Here is an 18,290-nt window from a genome sequence, read left to right on the forward strand (position 1 = left end):
AAAAATGTTAAATTTGCTTTCATCAGCAAATAGGACATTATTCCAGTACGTTTCGGGTGTATTTATCATTCATTTTGTGAATGAAAGCCTAAGCTTTCTGTTTTTCTCAATAACAAAATTTTTTTTTACAGGCAGAACGCCCATGTAATCCAGCTTCTCTGAGAACTCGTCAAACAGTTTAAGGTGAAATTGAAGTAGAAAACTTTGCATTAAATTCTGCAGAATATTTTATAGCACTCAAACGTGGGTTTTTCATAAATTTTCTAAGAATAAATCTCTTATCACGTTTAGTTAACTTTCTCGGTCGACCTTTTCTTACCTTGTTTTCAATCCAATTTTCTTCTTTAAAGCGTTTTATCTCATATTTCAATAATAAATAGAATATTATGAAGTAAACAATAAAAAATTAAAGCAAACGATTTTTTAAATACCACAACAATGCAAAAATAATTTTTAAAAAAAGGCAAACGATAATTCTAATTTTGATTTTATCCAAAAATATTTCAGTGTATGGAGACTTTTGTGAGATAAAATGTTTATCATTTTTTAATTTCTTAAAAATAAAGTTTCGCTATATTTAAAAAATATTTCAAGTAATTTTTCTACAAATACTAGATACTTTTGGGAGCCACTGTATATATACCGGAAATTAAAAGGTAACTACAACTATTAATAAATGCATTTATAAGTCGTACAAAAAGTCACAAAATTCTAAGAAATTGTGTCATTATATACATAATTGTTTTTCTAATTGAAATTAAAAAGCAGTCAAAATAACTTCCTAGGGCAATCTAGTATTAATCAAAAAGACAATTAGGCATTAGCATTTTCAAGAATGTTTTTATAACTTTAGGTCATCTTCATGAAAGCATTCTAGTAATACATGAAAGAGTTTGAAGCAAAATATATTGATGCAGTAATTACGGAGAGGAAAGCTTTAAAAAATGCTAGTCTGCACAAAAAGATTACGAAGCATGTGTAAGCAACCTTAGAAAACATTTTAAGTTGAGGCACTTGCTGATCAGCTGTCAGTATCACAATCCTATGATATCAATAACTTGTCTGTCATATTTTTTGGGATAATATACTTTCAAAAGAAACCAAAAATAATAACAGAAGCAACATCTTTTCCACATGTTCTCATTTTACTAACGTGAAATATATACGTCATCGCAAAGTAAAGTATTAAATGCAGTTTTAAAATGATAAACAGTCTGTAAATTAAGAAATAATTTGCTGTCTTTGTATTTCTTTCCCCTTAAATATAAAAATGTAATTAAATATTTTAGTTTTATGACATCCACAGGAATTAAAAAAAAAAAATTATTTACCATAACATTTTGATTTCTACTCTTAATTTGATTTTCATAAAATTTATCAAAGCATATTAAGTATTATTGTCTTCATATTAAAAACATAACAAGAGATCAGCTATCTGGAAAGCTCGGGAAATGCTGAATTCTGAATATGTGAGCAAATAAAAAATGGAATTCACATTAGAAAAGCTAAATTAATTTGAGAGATTTCTGCTTTAAAAAATAAGGTGTCCAACACAAATGTAGTTTGATCACATATTCCTATTATTATTATTATCATACAATTCACCTAATTAGGGTGACGGGAGTTAAATGTCTAGAGTTTCGCAAACCCAAATTTGTTTCAAATGTATCAAACTGTTTGAGTAGAATAGTTACATGAGGAATTTATGTGCAAATACCTAGTTGTCTCATCTGGACATTAAAATAATGGATACTACAAAACTGTGAAAATTGAACGTGCAAATACCTAGTTGTCTCATCTGGACATTAAAATAATGTATACTACAAAACTGAAAATTGAACAAAGCTTTGTTCACACACACACACACACACAAAAAAAAAAAAAAAAAAAAAAAAAAATGTAGTTGTTCTCCCCACCACCACATATACAGTCGGTTTTTGTTGTTTAATTTGAGATTTCTTGAACATTCTGTTTTGTCCTATAGTCAGCCAAAAAGTGGGAAGAAAGAAATAAGCCAATATGGAGCTGAAAATGCAAGGTATGTTTTGAATTGAAAAATACTGGAATTTTAAGGTAGCTTAATTTTATTTGTTAACAATCAATAAAAATTAAAATCAAGCTTTTTTTTGTGTTATTAATCTTTATCTACTCACAGAAGTTAATATATGCTATAAAATATAAGAAACTTTTTAGCTTTTCTAAAAGAGCGTTCAAATTAAAAATTACAGGAGAGAAGATTTATTGATTTGCAACTACATTATTATGAAATATAACTTTAATAATAAAGTAATTTTAGCTACTGTTACAGTTTATTTTACTGAATGCTGAAAAGCATGCAAGGATTATCTCTACTGTAATGATATCTTCTTGGAAGATTTTTCAAAAGAAAGTGGTATATTTACACAGAAGAAAAATCACAAAAGTAGATACTGCTTGATTTTCACAGCCCCCATTCCAAAACGGCAGCAAATTTACACTCCTTGCATATAGCTTGTGGCGGCTATATTTCTGCAATTGCTTTTACTATGGCATCAAAAGGCTTATCATTCCCAAAGGATTGACACCACATGAATTCAGTAAAATACGACTCTAGACCCCTCTGCTTTTTGTTTCACCATTTAACAGAGCCCCACACAGTCTTTCCACATTTTGGGTGTGAGCACCCATTGTTGAATCTACAAAATTAAATATGTGATTCACAGTTAAATGGTGATAACCAGCCTTTTTAAACTTGTCTGTTTTATAGGCTCACCAGCAATCTGGATGCATTATTGATCCTTCCAAAAACTCTCGTCAATATTGACTATTTTTACAGGGCCACCTATTCGTCCTTTAGGTTGTTCTAAGTAATAAGTAAATCTAGTGAATACCTTTAAGTAAATCTAGCGAACAAATCTCTCATAAAATTATTCCAGTCAATTGTGGCATTTTAACAGATGCTGAGCTTTTTATGGGACCACTTAAGCAATATTAGTTCCTCTGCCAAAGAGTAGATGAAATGCAGTGCTGATAGGAATAGTATTCTTGAACCAATAAACCAGTTGTCGGATCAAATGCTGTTTGTTTGTTCACAGCTTTTCACATTGCACCTCCACATTTTTTTGTTTACATATAGTTTCATTTCATGGATACTTCAGCATATTTGATTGCAAGGTAAAACCTGGTAAAGCCTTTTTTCTGGAAAAACGATACAGAATTCATCCTCACTCCTCGGTAAATAAAAAATTGTCAACGCTGTTTTACAATGTTTAAATTGAAAAAAGATTATTATGATATCATGTGGTTCATCAAAGTCATGAACATACCATTTTTTACATAACATAATTTAGTAATTTATTGTGGTGAATCACTAGGATCCAGGGTTTGTACACATTTCTGCACATGGAAATTAAGTACTTTTAAGGACCATTAATGAAAAAAATTAAGGACCCATCAAACAAATGGGAACTGAATAAATTCAATTAAAGATATTAACTAGGCCTGAACTTCGCTTTTGTGATACCATCCTAAGAATAAAATAGATCCACAAGTAGAATGCATCATTATTAAACATAATTTAATAAATATAATTATAAAACAAATTTGAGAATAAAATGAACTTCATAAAATTTATCGTGTAGCATTCATTATTTTACCCTTATAATAGTTGGGCATATTTGAAAGAAGATTAGTGATATTTTACGTACGTTTTACTAACAGTTAGCTTTATGTTGATTTTTTTTATGTCTCATTTTTTTACATACTTGGTCAGTCTAGAGGTTTAGTAAATAGCAGGTAGATTTTATGTCAAATGGCATAGGTTAAAATGAGAAGTAAGATCATAATCAGCATGATTCATAACCAAAAGACTGAATGTTGTCACCACTGCTGCTTGTCTAGAGAGAGACCTGCTGATTAGAACAAACCTGAAGGGCCTCATGTAAGCACGGTTGGCAAGTGTTGAAAGTAAGTCAGGCTCTGTTTGATGCAGTTAGTGACTAGCTTCGTATAGAGTTTCTGGGTTTGTGACCCAGTTAATATGTTTTAAGATTCCAATAAGACACTAAAGCACCAGAGGTGAAAGTTGGTTTGTATTATTTTAAGTCTCACTAGATACAAAGAATTAAGTTTTACATTTTTATGCTGCATCTTGTGACCACACAGTAAAGATTAATGAAAGGCAATAACTCACTTTTATATGCAGAGATTTCTTAAGGGTGACCAGTTAGTTACAAATAATTAAATTAGCTAGTCATTAGAGATTTTATATGGCTACTATAAAATTTATTAAAAAAATACTTGTTAAAAAGCACTATTAAAATCAAAATCTATAAACATGTCACAGTTTAAAATACATGTAATTTATAACATTGTTTCTTAAACGATATTAAGGTAACTACTACACATTAAAAGCTACAAAACATTTACATTTTGTAGCAACAATACTTAACAAAATATTTATGGATCTTTTTAATTTGAAGCCTTTCCAGATATTCTGGCTAATTTATAATATCAATTTCCTTCTCTTTAAGCATCTTTTCTAACAATTAGAAATTTGTTCCAATATGCAAACCAATATTCCTAGTAGTTTCTGCATGTTTTATCTTCTAACTTGTCAATCTCTCCACTATGTACTTATGAGGTTTTATTTGATATGATAAAAGTTAAATAGTCCGAAACCCCTGATAGAGGTGAAGCAAATTATCGCTATGTCTGAAAGTAACTAAAACGTCAAATAAAGGTTTAAATAAATCTCTTATTTAAAATGATCTTAGAACATAAAGGCATGTTTTTATGCTAGCAAAATCAACTAGCTTATGGTGATCCAATTAAACAGGAACAGTCAAATTCAAACTAAAAATGTGGCCTAGTAGTCAAAGACTACACAGCTTAATTTTTATCTAAGCTGGCTCAGTAACACATCATAACAAATTCAAATATCGGCAGTGATAACACAATGATGAATAATTACAAATTACCACAGCTGGTAAGAACTAATGCAGTGTGCAAGTGGAGGCCAGAAACATATTTTATCTTACAACCCCAGGCTTAGATTATAAACAACTGCTTAATTTACATACTGATAACTGTACGTATCTTTGAAGAATAAATTTTTTTCTCTTTATGCATTCGATTTCTTTCTTCGATACGTTTCCTTTTCATTTTAGAATTCAATAAAAGATTTCTGTTATTCTAAAAAACTAAATGCATTTAGAATATATAGGAAAAGGTACTAATTTTATTTCTTTAGTAATATGAACATTTAGAATAAATATGAAATGATATATGGTAAGGGCTGGTTACAAAGCTGATGTAGAAATTTTTAGAATTTAGTGACACACTGAGCAACAAAATCTAGAAATGGGAAAATTTTAGAATTTAGGAAGGCACTAGGCAGCAGAATTTAGGATCCAGAGAGATTGCATCAGGTGGGAAATTTATAGTGCCAGCCCTGTGTATGATGCACAGAGCCATAGCTAGGGTTTTTAGCACCCAGGGACAACTGAAGAATTTGCACCCCTTCTCTTTCCTAAGAATGAAAAACTTTTCATTCTAAAATTTTCTAACATCAATTTGGCAACTTTTCATTCTAAAATTTTGTAACATCAATTTGGCATCCTATGGATACTGCACCCGGGGCCAGATGTTCCGTTGACCTACCATAGCTATGCCACTGATGATGCATTGAGACATATAAGATTAATCTTTTAAATTGTAAGTTTACCATTTCTTCATTCATAGAAAAATATCTTTCTTTAAATGTCTGTCAATGTGATAAGATTAGAAACATTTTTGATATTTTCCATGCTTCTATCTAGTGGAGAAAACAAAGGGAAGATGAACATGTTAAGAAAAAGACTTCTAGTATCAGAAGTAAAACATTCAAATACTATGTTTACATTGATCTTCCAAAAAATCTCCAAAATGTTCTGTAATTACATGTTAATACCATGAACACATTTTTCTGGAATCTTCTAGATTAGTGAGTCTATAAATCTTGCCTTCAAATCCTTCTAAACATTCCAAGTTACAATGTCTAAAGTTCTAAAGAAAAATTACTCCTACTAATTCTGTAACAGCAGAAAGCCAGAAATATGTTAAAAATAAATCAGAGGGAAAAAGTGTAAAATCAATTTTATAGAAAAAAACTGATGCATGAAAAAAACCTGCATGTTTGAGACAATTACGTGGGAAAATCTCTTACCATGAAAAACATTAGAATGAAGGCATTTTTAATTAATTACATAGTTATTTTGCTTTTGCTAAGAATGTTTCATATTTTGTGTTATAATGCAGTTAAAGCATTTATTACCTTGTTTATTTTTCAGATTAAAAATATTGTATAATAAGTCGGCAGAATGGAAAGTAATGTCACTTTAAATATGATAATGAAAAATAAAAAACATTCATTTTAATGTTATTTCTTGAATACAATTTCAATATATCAGCATTATTTTAATGAAATTGATCAATGTTATTATGTTTTAAAAAATATTGTTAAAAAATTCCCAGATTTCTGAATTAAAAATTTCCTACAGAAACTGACCTTAAAATTGCTAACTTTGGAATCGTTTAATAAAAGAATTTACATTCCCAAAAGTGAAAAATTGTTCAAGATTTCTTCATTAGAAAAAATGAAATAATTTTGAAATGCTTGTGTTTCACTTCTTGCTTAGAAACTTGAGTATTCCACCACTTATATTAGAAATAGGAAAAAAATTATAATCCATGAACCTATTCACCCACTCATAAAAGATATATTAAATAGTATATATTTATTAATGAATTGCCAAAAATACTTGTCCAAAATGCTAATTCACATTCAAAATGGCAATTGTAAAAACAGACAGAAATTTCAGATGATTAAAATTAAGGACCTCCTGCCGAATTCGGTCAAAATTAAGAAGTTTTAAGAACCAAAAATCAATTCCAAAAAACCTGAGGATTTTTAAGGACCATATGAATCCTGGGATCTGATACTGAAACACCACACTCATTAATCTTATCAAATCAGTCCTAATTGGTATTATTACTATGTAAAACATTATTAACTATTCCATTAGAAAAGAGAATGACATATTATTTGAAATACTCAAAGGAATTCTTGCAATATATGCATATTTAAATTCTATATTTCTATTCTATGTGCAATGAATATAGACAAAAGTACACCATCTCCTCAGACTGCAAAGCTGGGGAGAAAGCCCTGTTTTTAAAGTTTGAGAAATACTACCAAAAAGAATACTTGGATTCATCTGTGAAACAATACTGAATATCACTGTTCTGCATGACATACCCTTTTACCTATCTCAATTGCTGTGCTGATTATGAGGCTATGAGATTTATATGAACAATGAGTCTTTTGGCAAACAATGTACGTATGGAGAATTTTCTACTTTCAGTGGCAACAGATATTTCTCTTCTTAGGGCTACAGAATAATCAGTGATAAGTTGAGGCATCACCAGATTTCATTAAGTTGAAAGATCCAGGAAATACTCCTTGGTGAATGGCCTGGAATTGGTTATCTTGCCATGGTTTATTTACCGATTTTAGGCTAATCTTTGGAATATGGTAACAGGTAGTTTGGTGACATTTTGGTAAGGCGATAAAGGTTACTAGCTAGGACTTTAGCAGTGTACATGGATATAATCAAGAGTGTGCACAATGCCATTTTTGTGCCATTCTGGGATGTTTTTTAAGTGAAAATAGGTCGACGTGTACATGGATGATACCGTGTATGTGAAATTCGTAAAAACGCGGCAAGCAGTGGGCCATTCTGCACTTTGTCTCAATTTAGCACCTAATCTTCGTCATGATTAAGCACTTTTGTTCCATAAAAGTTCTAGCATAAGCATAATTCGGCTAGCAGATTGTTAGAAAAAAATGTTGGAAATGTTGAGTAAAAAAAAAAAAAAAAAAAAAAAAAAAAAGCCTTTACTTCGTGAAAACAAAATGGCATCCAAACAAAAACTAGCAGGTTGCTGTAGCAGGGTTCGTTGCCAAGTTTTCGCCAAGTTACCATAATCCAAAGATTAACCCAATTTTATTCTCTGTAGATAACAATGTGACCTGTCTTTTTAGAGGTTGATTGTTCATTATCTTAAAACAATCTGACCCAGTATTTACCTGGAATATTATAGTTTTTGATCATTCGCATCTCAACCAAAAAGTACTGAGGAGGCTGTGCACCATATTACCAGAAACTGTTTATGCAGCATCCAATAGTGCTACTAAAAGTATTTGTATGGTATTCCAGGCATACACATAGAATTTACTAAATTACTTTCCCTTTCTGCAGAGATTTTCAGCAGTGTAACTGCAGATTATGATCCTGAGCCATAACTAGGGTTTCTAGCACCTGGGAAAACTGAAGATTTTGCATCCCCTTCCTGTGTTGTATTTTATATGTGTTGGGTACGTGCTCAGTGATGATTACAAGATGTACACAAACATCGTTTATTCTACATTACTCATCTACTATTCTATATTACAGTTATGATTAAAGATAATAATAGATACAGTTACAGTTACATATATAACATCTCCCTTTTTTATAAAAAATAATAATAGTAGTAAAATTAAACATAATCTTTTAAATAATAAGGTTTCTTAACAGTCCTACCAGATCGAGTGACGTAGTTATGTCCATTTGAAAAATTTGATGATACTATACCTCTTTCACTATTTGGTGACACAACACTTCTGTTAGATTTTGAAGGACTTACAGGCACATCTAAATTTGTAGTGCTCCTACTATTTTCATGTATCTTGGGTTCAACTATAACTTCATTCTCATAGTTGTTTTGTATTGCAAACTCTTCCTGATTAGTTCCTTTAAGAAGGTCTCTTCTGTTCCTTTCTACAATTCTTCCATCTGTTCTTATAATCCTATATGAACGTGGTCTTTCTGCTTCTTCTATAATTTTCCCTCTTTCATTTAGTTTTTTCCCTTTCTCTTTTATGTAAACATGATCTCCTGTTTTCAGTGGTTTTAATGGTCTTGCATTCCTATCATAATAACTTTTTTGTAAGGTTTGTCTCTTCAGTAAATGTTGTTTATGGTCTTCATATCGTTTAGCTTGGACAAAATTCTCTTTTATAGGCATCAATCCATTTACTTTTCTTCCAAACATCAATTCTGAAGGTGACTTAATTTCATCTGAAATAGGAGAGTTACGATATTCCAGTAAAACTAAATATGGATCCTTGTTGTCAACTACAGCTTTTTCTAACATTCGCTTGACAGTTTGAATATGTCTTTCAACCATTCCATTAGATTGTGGATAATTTGGACTTGAAGTTCTGGTTTCAAAATTCCATCTTCTTGCAAAATCTTTACATTTTCTGCAATTATATTGTGGACCATTATCCGAATATACTATTTTCGGAATACCATGTCTTGCAAAAATTGATTTCAATTGCTTTATCACTGCTACACTTGACAAATCTTCCAAATGTCCAATTTCAACATATTTGCTAAAATAATCTATAACCATTAGATAATCCCTTCCTTGAAAGTAAAAGAGATCTGTTCCCAATACTTCCCATGGACCATTAGGTATTTCTTTAGATATCATCGGTTCTGTAGTATTAGCTTTTTGTAAACTTAAACATGTTTGACAATTCAATACCAAATCTTCAATTTCTTTCAACATTCCTGGCCAATATAATATTTCTCTTGCTTTGATCTTGCATTTTACTACTCCTAAATAACTATAATGAATTCTGTTTAACATATCTTTTCGTAAACTTCTTGGTACAACAACACAGGAATTTTTAAATATTAATCCATTTGCTTCTGATAGTTCTTCTCTAAAGTTAAAATATGGTTTTGCCAATTCTGGAACCATACATTTTTCATCTGGCCATTCATTTTTAATTAATTTTTTTTAAACTTGTAGTTCTTAATCTTTTCCTGTTTCCAGTTGAAAAACATCCATTTTACCATTAGACATTGGTATACATTCTACAACCAGTCCTACATGAGCTTCTATATCTCCTTCAAAGAAATCAGATCCTTCATTAGTGAATGATCTTGATAATGCATCCACTATAAAAAGTTCTTTTCCTGGTTTATATTTTATTTCAAACTGATATGGCTGTAATCTTATACGCATTCTTTGTAGTCTTACAAGGCATTTATTTAATGGCTTTTTGAAAATGGATTCCAGTGGTTTATGATCACTTTCCACAGTAATATTTTTTTCCAAATATATACTGGTGAAATTTCTCACACGCAAATACAATAGCTAAAGTTTCCTTTTCAATTTGAGCATAATTCTTCTGTGTATCTGTTAATGCCTTAGATGCATATGCTACTGGTAAATTATTCTGCAGTAAGACTGCTCCTAGTCCTTCTTGAGATGCATCTACAGATAAAACTACTAGCATGTTTATATCATAATACTGTAAAACTGGTTTATTTACTAAGACATCTTTTAGTCTTCTAAATGCTTTTTCATGTGTTGCATTCCAGTTCCAGATAACTTGTTTTTTCAACAAATCTCTTAAACATGATGTCAATTCTGATACATTAGGTATAAATCTAGAAACATATGTAATCATTCCTAGGAAAGTTTCTAATTCTTTTACATTTTTTGGTGGTTTTATATCTAGAATAGCCTTAATTTTGTCTTCATCTGGTTTTAAACCATCTTTAGAAAATATATGTCCCATATATTTCACTTCATTCAGCCCAAATTTACATTTATTTAAATTAAATTTAACATTCTTTCCTCTGGCTCTGTCCAACAACTTCTTTAATCTTGAATCATGTTCTTTTTTATCTTTACCCCAAACTAATAAGTCATCTATATATATTTGAACTCCTTCTAAATCACTAAAAATTTCAGAAAAACTTCTGTGGAAAACTTCTGGTGATGAACTCAGTCCATATGGCAACCTCAAAAAACAATATCTACCAAACGGAGTGTTAAATGTAGTAAATTCACAACTTGAATTTGACAGTTTAATTTGCCAAAATGCTTTGTTTGCATCTAAAATACTAAAGACCTTTGCATTTGTCATTTGAGATGAAATTTCTTCAAAGGTTGGTATGTGATAATGTTCTCTCAGTATTAGTATGGTTAAGGTGCTGAGGATCTAAACACACTCTTAAATTTCCATCCTTTTTCCTTACTACCACTAATGAATTCACGAATTCTGTTGGTTGGTTAACTTTCTTTATAATACCATCTTTTTCCATTCTTGCTAATTCCTTTTCCAATGGATTTAATAAGCTAAGTGGAATTTTCCTACAGGGCTCTATTTTACCAACAGCTCCTGGTTTTAATTTAATATGATATGTATATCCAGTTAAATTCCCAGTTCCTTTAAACAAATCTTGATATCCTTTTAAAGATTCTGGTAACTTTTCATTGGAATCAGGATTTACTGTACAAATCCTTTGTATCAGGTTTAATTTTTGCAATGTAGGTAAACCTAAAATAGCTGGAACAGTTTTATCACATGCTACGACTTGAAATTCTATTTCATCCTTGTTCCCTTTCGATGTTTCACATAATAATTTACATTTTCCAACTACATCAATTGTAGTACCATTGTAATTATTTAAAGTGACTTTTGATTCAGTCAAACATTTATCTCTTAATTTTAATTGTTTAAATTTAGGCAATGGTAGCACATTACACTGAGCTCCAGTATCCAACTTAACAAATAAATATTTAGATATGTTTACTTTTAGTTTTTCAAACCATTCGGTTTTATTTTTAGAAAATGGATTTCTATCTTCTACTGACCCTAAAATATATTCATTACCATTATTATGTAACTCATGTTCTAAATTATTCTGTACAACATTAACATTTTTATAAGTGCACATTTTAGAAAAGTGATTTTTCTTTTTACAGTACAAGCAAATCTTGGTTGATCTTTACAATATGGTAACTGGTAGTTTGGCGACATTTTGGAGGCGATAAAGGTTACTACCTGGGACTTTGGTAATAATGTGAGCAGTACTCAGTTCCGATTACGCATTATTTTGTGTGAGGGAAATGAGAGATCATGGGATATGTCATGTGATATTAATGGACGAATTACGGTTCTTTAATCGGAAAAGGGGGGAAATCGGGAAATTTTGTATTTGGTTTATTCTGTGTTGTGTGAAACAGTGTTCGTGAATTTTTGGATCCCATGGCCGTAACTAAAGAAAAGTTTATCGGACACGTAATCAAGATTCTGAAGAAGATTAGGTAAGTTAGTATTTTTAATTATTTGAGGATATTATTTTTATGCATTGTTCTAAATGTAAGGTGGAAAGGAATTTGGTATTATTGGGAAAATTGTTATTAGCAATGATTTAGTTTAAAGTAATTAGGATTGTAAGGTAAGGTAATTTTTATTAATTTAATGTATGTGCTCATTTATATTTTAAGTAGTGTTTTTGAATTTAATTATATTTTAATTAAATGATAGTTATTTTGAGAATTTTATGTTTGTAGGAATTTGGTATACGTTTCAGCTGAAGTAAACGTGCATGGAAATAATTTAAATATCTGAAACTAAGTATTTGTAATGGTTGCGGTATGAATTCGTTGGTGACGTTTATAATATAATAGATGATTTAGAGGTAAAAGTTTTTGGATATTTTATTTATTTTATATGTGGAAATGTTCATATTTGGAAAGGGTAAATACTTTTTCGCGATCAGGTAATTTCATATATGTTCTTTTTACTGGGTTTAAAGATTGAGAAAATTGTCATGTATTTTCGTGAAATTTTTCTAATTTATGAGAAAAAAGCAGTGTACATGGATATAGTGAAAAGTGTGCGCAATGCCATTTTTGTGAAATTCTGGGATGTTTTTTTAAGTAAAAATAAGTCAGCGTGTACATGGTTTATGTGTATGTGTTATTTTGAAAAACGTGTAAGGAGTATGGAATTGTGCACTTTTTCCCAATTTTGCAGTGAATATTTGTCATGATTAAGCAGTTTTGTTAGATAAAATTTCTAGCATAAGTGTAATTCGGCTAGTAGATTGTTGGAAGAAGTGTTCAGTAGATAAAAAGAAAAGAAACATGTCTTTACTTCGTGAAGACAAAATGGCGGCGGGGAAAAAAAAATAGAGGGTTGCTGTAGAAGAGTTGGTCGCCAAATTTTCGCCAAAAAAACGCCAAGTTACCATAATGTAAAGATCAACCCAAATCTTATTATAAGCAGGACAGTTGTATAACTTATGAAAAGTTCCACATTTTCTATATGGTTTTGGATTATTGTACTTATTTTCTTGATAGTTTGAAGAAGATTTAGTACTTTGTTGCTTTTGTTTTACATGATAGTCTTTCTTACAAGGCTGACTTTTTTCCTCTGAAGGTCGAAATTTATTACGTTTGATAGCTTCTATTTTATTTTCTTCAGTTAAAGTTTTGAGCTGAAGTTCTGCTAATTCAGAAGCTTTACACATTTTAATACATTTCTCCAATGTTAACTGATCTTCCCTTAATAATCTATCTTTGAGATTTTTATTTAAAATTCCACTTACTATTCTATCTCTTATTAAACCATCTTTTAATTCTCCAAATCCACAGTTGCTACTTAATTTCTTTAAATCGGTTAAAAAATCATCAAACGATTCACCTACATGTTGTGTTCGACAGAAAAATATATGTCTATCAACACTTCGTTTGCTTTCGGTATGCAAAAATTTTCGAAAGCTTCAATTACTTTGTCAACATCCTTCTTATCTTCTTCACTTAAATTAAAAGTATTACATTTTTCAAGTGCAATAAAATAGCTACTTTAATTTCAGGTGATTTAGTAATACCACCAGAAGCTAACATATAAATTTGGAATTTTTGTTTCCATTTCTTCCAATTTTCGTTTAAATTTCCTTCGAAACTTAGATTACTTGGTGGCTTTAATCCATCCATATTTAATTTAGGACTTTAAATAGCTTATATATACGTATTTTTAGCCACTTCCAATAAAAATAAACAACTTACTTACCAGCGATGTAAGTTTCGATTTCACAGTAAACAACCTCCCATCATGTTTTTGTTTAGAATATGTTTACCCACGCTACATGGTTCTTCAAAAAAGATTTTCTTTTTTAATCATCGATGGGCTGCGCCATGTGTTGTATTTTATATGTGTTGGGTACGTGCTCAGTGATGATTACAAGATGTACACAAACATCGTTTATTCTACATTACTCATCTACTATTCTATATTATAGTTATGATTAAAGATAATAATAGATACAGTTACAGTTACATATATAACACTTCCTATTTGCCAAGAATGGAAAACATTTCATTCTAAAATTTCTTAGCATTACTTTGATGCCCCCTCCTGTTATGATCCTTCCTATGGGAATTAGAGCATTTCAGTATGGCAGTGGATACTGCAGTTTCCATTACATTTGGCAAAATCTTGGAATGAGCTCTATAGACACATACAGTGTATTGTAAACTAAATTAAAAGCATCATACACCTCTTTTTTCCTTCCCATTTTAAGATTTTTGGTGCCGAAGTTGTGCGATTTTCTGATATCTTTCTTTTAGTCAAAGTAGATTGCTGTGTATATAGGGAGAACAACACTAAAAGAACTAGAAGAATGCATGCCTTGCAAGGGAAAAGAATGCAAGAAATAATCGGTGCCACTCAATACATTGTTGAAATAGATGCAAAGATAAAAAAATAACAAAAAAAAAAAAAAAAAGTTTCAGATTTTAAATTATGTCCAAAAGGACTTTTTTTTTTTTTTTTTTTCTTTAACATTTTGTGTGTTACCTTTATTTATTAAATATCATGTTCTTTGCACTTAAACCATAAAATTCAGTTCAGGAGCAATATTGCAAAATAATTTTAAAATGAGTGTATCTTTAGAATTTCCGATACACAGTCTTGTGAGCTGGAGATAAAAATGCATTTTCTGTTCAAAGTTGCCATTGTTGAAATCCTTAAGTTTGTTCATCAAAAATTCGTTGAAGTTTTACAAAATATGAAATTGATAATAAAACAAAATTTGGGCTTCTAGATGCCCATATTCGCAGCAGGTTTATGTTATTTAAATTTTGATGGCTCTAGGTACCGTTGTTTTATCCCAATGAGAAAAATATACATACATTTGTGCAGATTCTTCATTATTAAATTTCTTTAAATATAATACAGGGCGATAATATTTGGTGGAAACAATTTGAAAGTGAAACAATGCTGATAATGAATCAACGCAAAATGCCAAAACAAGATTAATAGTCCTTCTGGGCAAATTGCCGCTTCGGACTAAAAATGGTAAAAGTATATTTTAGGGTACCCATTGGCGAAACTTGGCGGTACATGGATACCGAGTTTGTGCAATTCTTTGACTTGTTATTTTAGCTTCATAGACAAAACCAAAATAACACAACAAAGAATTACACAAACTCGGTATCCATGTACACATCCACCTATTTTCACTTAAAAAAACATAAGAGAATTGCACAAACAGGCTTTGCACATTCCCTTTGTCCATGTACACATTTACTATATTCACTTAAAAAGTCAAAGGAGCAGCCAAGAAAAAAATATATAATCCGACATTTTAAATTAAACAATGAAATAATATAAAAAAGGAAATTCATCTTAGCACTACACGAAGGAAATATTTACGAATTACTTATTACTTATTTACGCATCTTCAGTCAAACAAAATTCCTTAACAGCATCCAAACACTTCCTAAAATTATCTGAACTAGAATTTGTATACTGGTGTCGCCACATAAATTCACAAAACTAAGAGTAAAAAATATCCTCCGTTCTAAAATATCTGATGTTCAACCATACACATTTTCTTCCTCCAAACAGGACCTTAATAACGGCTACTAAGTAAATCTTCATTTACACACCAGTCAATTAATGCTTTTTTCCCTTTCGTTCCAAATCCTACAGAAACTTCAAATTAATCTTAGCACATTCAGCCAATTTACTGTGTAAACCACAAAATAACAACGTACTTATCCCATCACACAAAAGCCCTTACCCAAAATCCGACACACACTTTCCAAATTTTTTTCCATGATTCAAATTCACAGCAACCAATTACGTCATAATAGGGTTTCCATAGCATTCAACTATTTAGGTTGTCATAAATGAGACAACAACTTGGTGATAAATGAAAAAACAACTTCGCGATAATACAAGGGGTACTTTAAAGTAAACTATAACCCTAAAAACATATTACCTTTTCGGCAAATTTTAACATCCTTACAATTTATTATTGCAATACTATACAAGAAAAAATTGCTTATTTTTTAGTTTTAAGACAGCCTGAAAAATTTCACTAGATGATTATTTAAATTTTCATTATGTTACATGAGAAGACAGTAACTTGATATGTTTTTGCTAATTCCAAACAACTTGTTGGGCTAATCTTTGGAATATGGTAACAGGTAGTTTGACGACATTTTGGTAAGGCGATAAAGGTTACTAGCTAGGGCTTTAGCAGTGTACATGGATAAAGTCAAGAGTGTGCGCAATGCCGATTTTGTGCAATTCTGGGATTTTTTTTTTAAGTTAAAATAGGTCGACGTGTACATGGATACCGTGTATGTGCAATTCTTAAAAACGCGGCAAGCAGTGGGCGTTTCGGCACTTTCTCCCAATTTCGAACCTAATCTTTGTCATGATTAAGCACTTTTGTTCCATAAAAGTTCTAGCATAAGTGTAATTCGGCTAGCAGATTGTTGGAAAAAAATGTTGAGTAAAAAAAAAAAACATGCCGTTACTTCCTGAAAACAAAATGGCGTCAAAAACAACAAAAAAAAAAAAAAAAAAAAAAAAAAAAAAAAAACTAGCCGGTGCTGTAGCAGGGTTGGTCGCCAGATTTTTGCCGAAAAATCTTCAAGTTACCATAATCCAAAGATTAACCGCTTGTTGCTTAAATAGGTTTAATGCATTCTGGAGAGGACATTACTTTTCACTTTAAATGCTGTTTTACATTTAATGTTTTGAACAAATTATTCTATTACTTTATTACTATTTATTATGAATAGCACTACCACTGTGTAACTAATTATCATGATGAATAATGATGACGATGAAATATTTTATACATACATTAGAGATACAAATAATAAATACACAGAAATTCTTTATTTTTAAGTATACAAATTGGAAATACATGACTGTTGAACTGCAGTATAATTTGCAAGTCTATGCTTAGCATCACTATTAACAGACACACCTGATACAAAATCTTCATCTAATATTCTTTCAAAGACTTCGACACTAACAGAATCCAAAGAGTTTGAATCTACATAACAAATAACAGCAACAGCTGGTTTATTAGTTACTTCAAATTCTGTCAACACTGCAGCTGGAAAATTCGCCAAAAAATTAGGTGGTGACAAGGTAGGGATTTTACAAGTGTTATTCATCAAATATTGCGAAGTTGCTAGAGATCGTAAGAATGATGTTTCTGAATCATTAGGATTCATACATTTATATGCAGACATGTGACAAGTGGTCAAAACAACAGCACGTGCACATGGAAGATGCTTTAAAACCCTACTACACAAATTTACATTTATTTCCTCTGGAACATTGGATAGAATTTCACATACAGCAACATTAGAGTTTATGCTATATACAGAACACGCTTTCAATTGTTTAGAATATATGGAATTCTTTATGTGGCATGTTAGTAACGATTCTTCATCATTTCTGTCACACAAATAATTTACAGTCATTAATAATTTAGTATCATCATGACAAAAATAGCATTTAACGAAAGCTGTGGAAATATCACCCACTGCAAACAGCACAAGTTCACACTGAGATTTGAATTTTTCAAAATCATCAGTTACCTCACTGGTCAAAGTGAATACTGGATAATCTTCTGTTTCGTCATCATCAACAGCTCGCGATGATAAATCTCTTACTTCTCCGAAAAATGAAGCCATAACGAAATAGCACTAAGCAATAACTTCAAAATAAAGATTATAAATTAGAAAAAAAAAAAATTGCAAGGTTCTTTAATGCACTGTTTTGCACTTGTTAAGTCTTTCTGCACGCAAAAGGAAAATGCGCAGATGACATGAAAAGTTATTTGCTTGGATTGCCGAAAAAAAAAAAAAAAAAAAAAAAAAAAAAAAAAATGTTAACAATTAAAAGGAACAAAAAATAATGCATTGAAAATGCTTTTGAATGACTATATGCTCACGGACTGGAGGAAACGGCATTCGCCAAAGTCCTCACCTCCTTTCTTCTTGCTCAAAAGATTACTACAGAGAGAATGACTACACGAATAAAATTTGAAGAAAATTCATTTTGAGGACGATTACAAAAATTATGATAGGAATAATAAATCATA

General features: G+C 30.6%; 1 protein-coding gene across 1 annotated transcript; it reads right to left on the reverse strand.

Annotated features, from left to right (window-relative positions):
* Nucleotides 1-17,056: 17,056 nt before the first annotated feature.
* On the reverse strand, nucleotides 17,057-17,986 carry LOC118179534 (proteasome assembly chaperone 1-like). The gene has a single exon (XM_035348707.2). It carries the CDS (start codon nucleotides 17,878-17,880, stop codon nucleotides 17,077-17,079), a length of 804 nt encoding a protein of 267 aa, XP_035204598.2. The 5' UTR covers nucleotides 17,881-17,986; the 3' UTR covers nucleotides 17,057-17,076.
* Nucleotides 17,987-18,290: the final 304 nt, after the last annotated feature.

Source organism: Stegodyphus dumicola, chromosome 10 (genome assembly GCF_044657685.1).
Source record: "Stegodyphus dumicola isolate Sdum_Otavi_A_Nest chromosome 10, ASM4465768v1".
Taxonomy (NCBI): Eukaryota; Metazoa; Arthropoda; class Arachnida; order Araneae; family Eresidae; genus Stegodyphus; species Stegodyphus dumicola.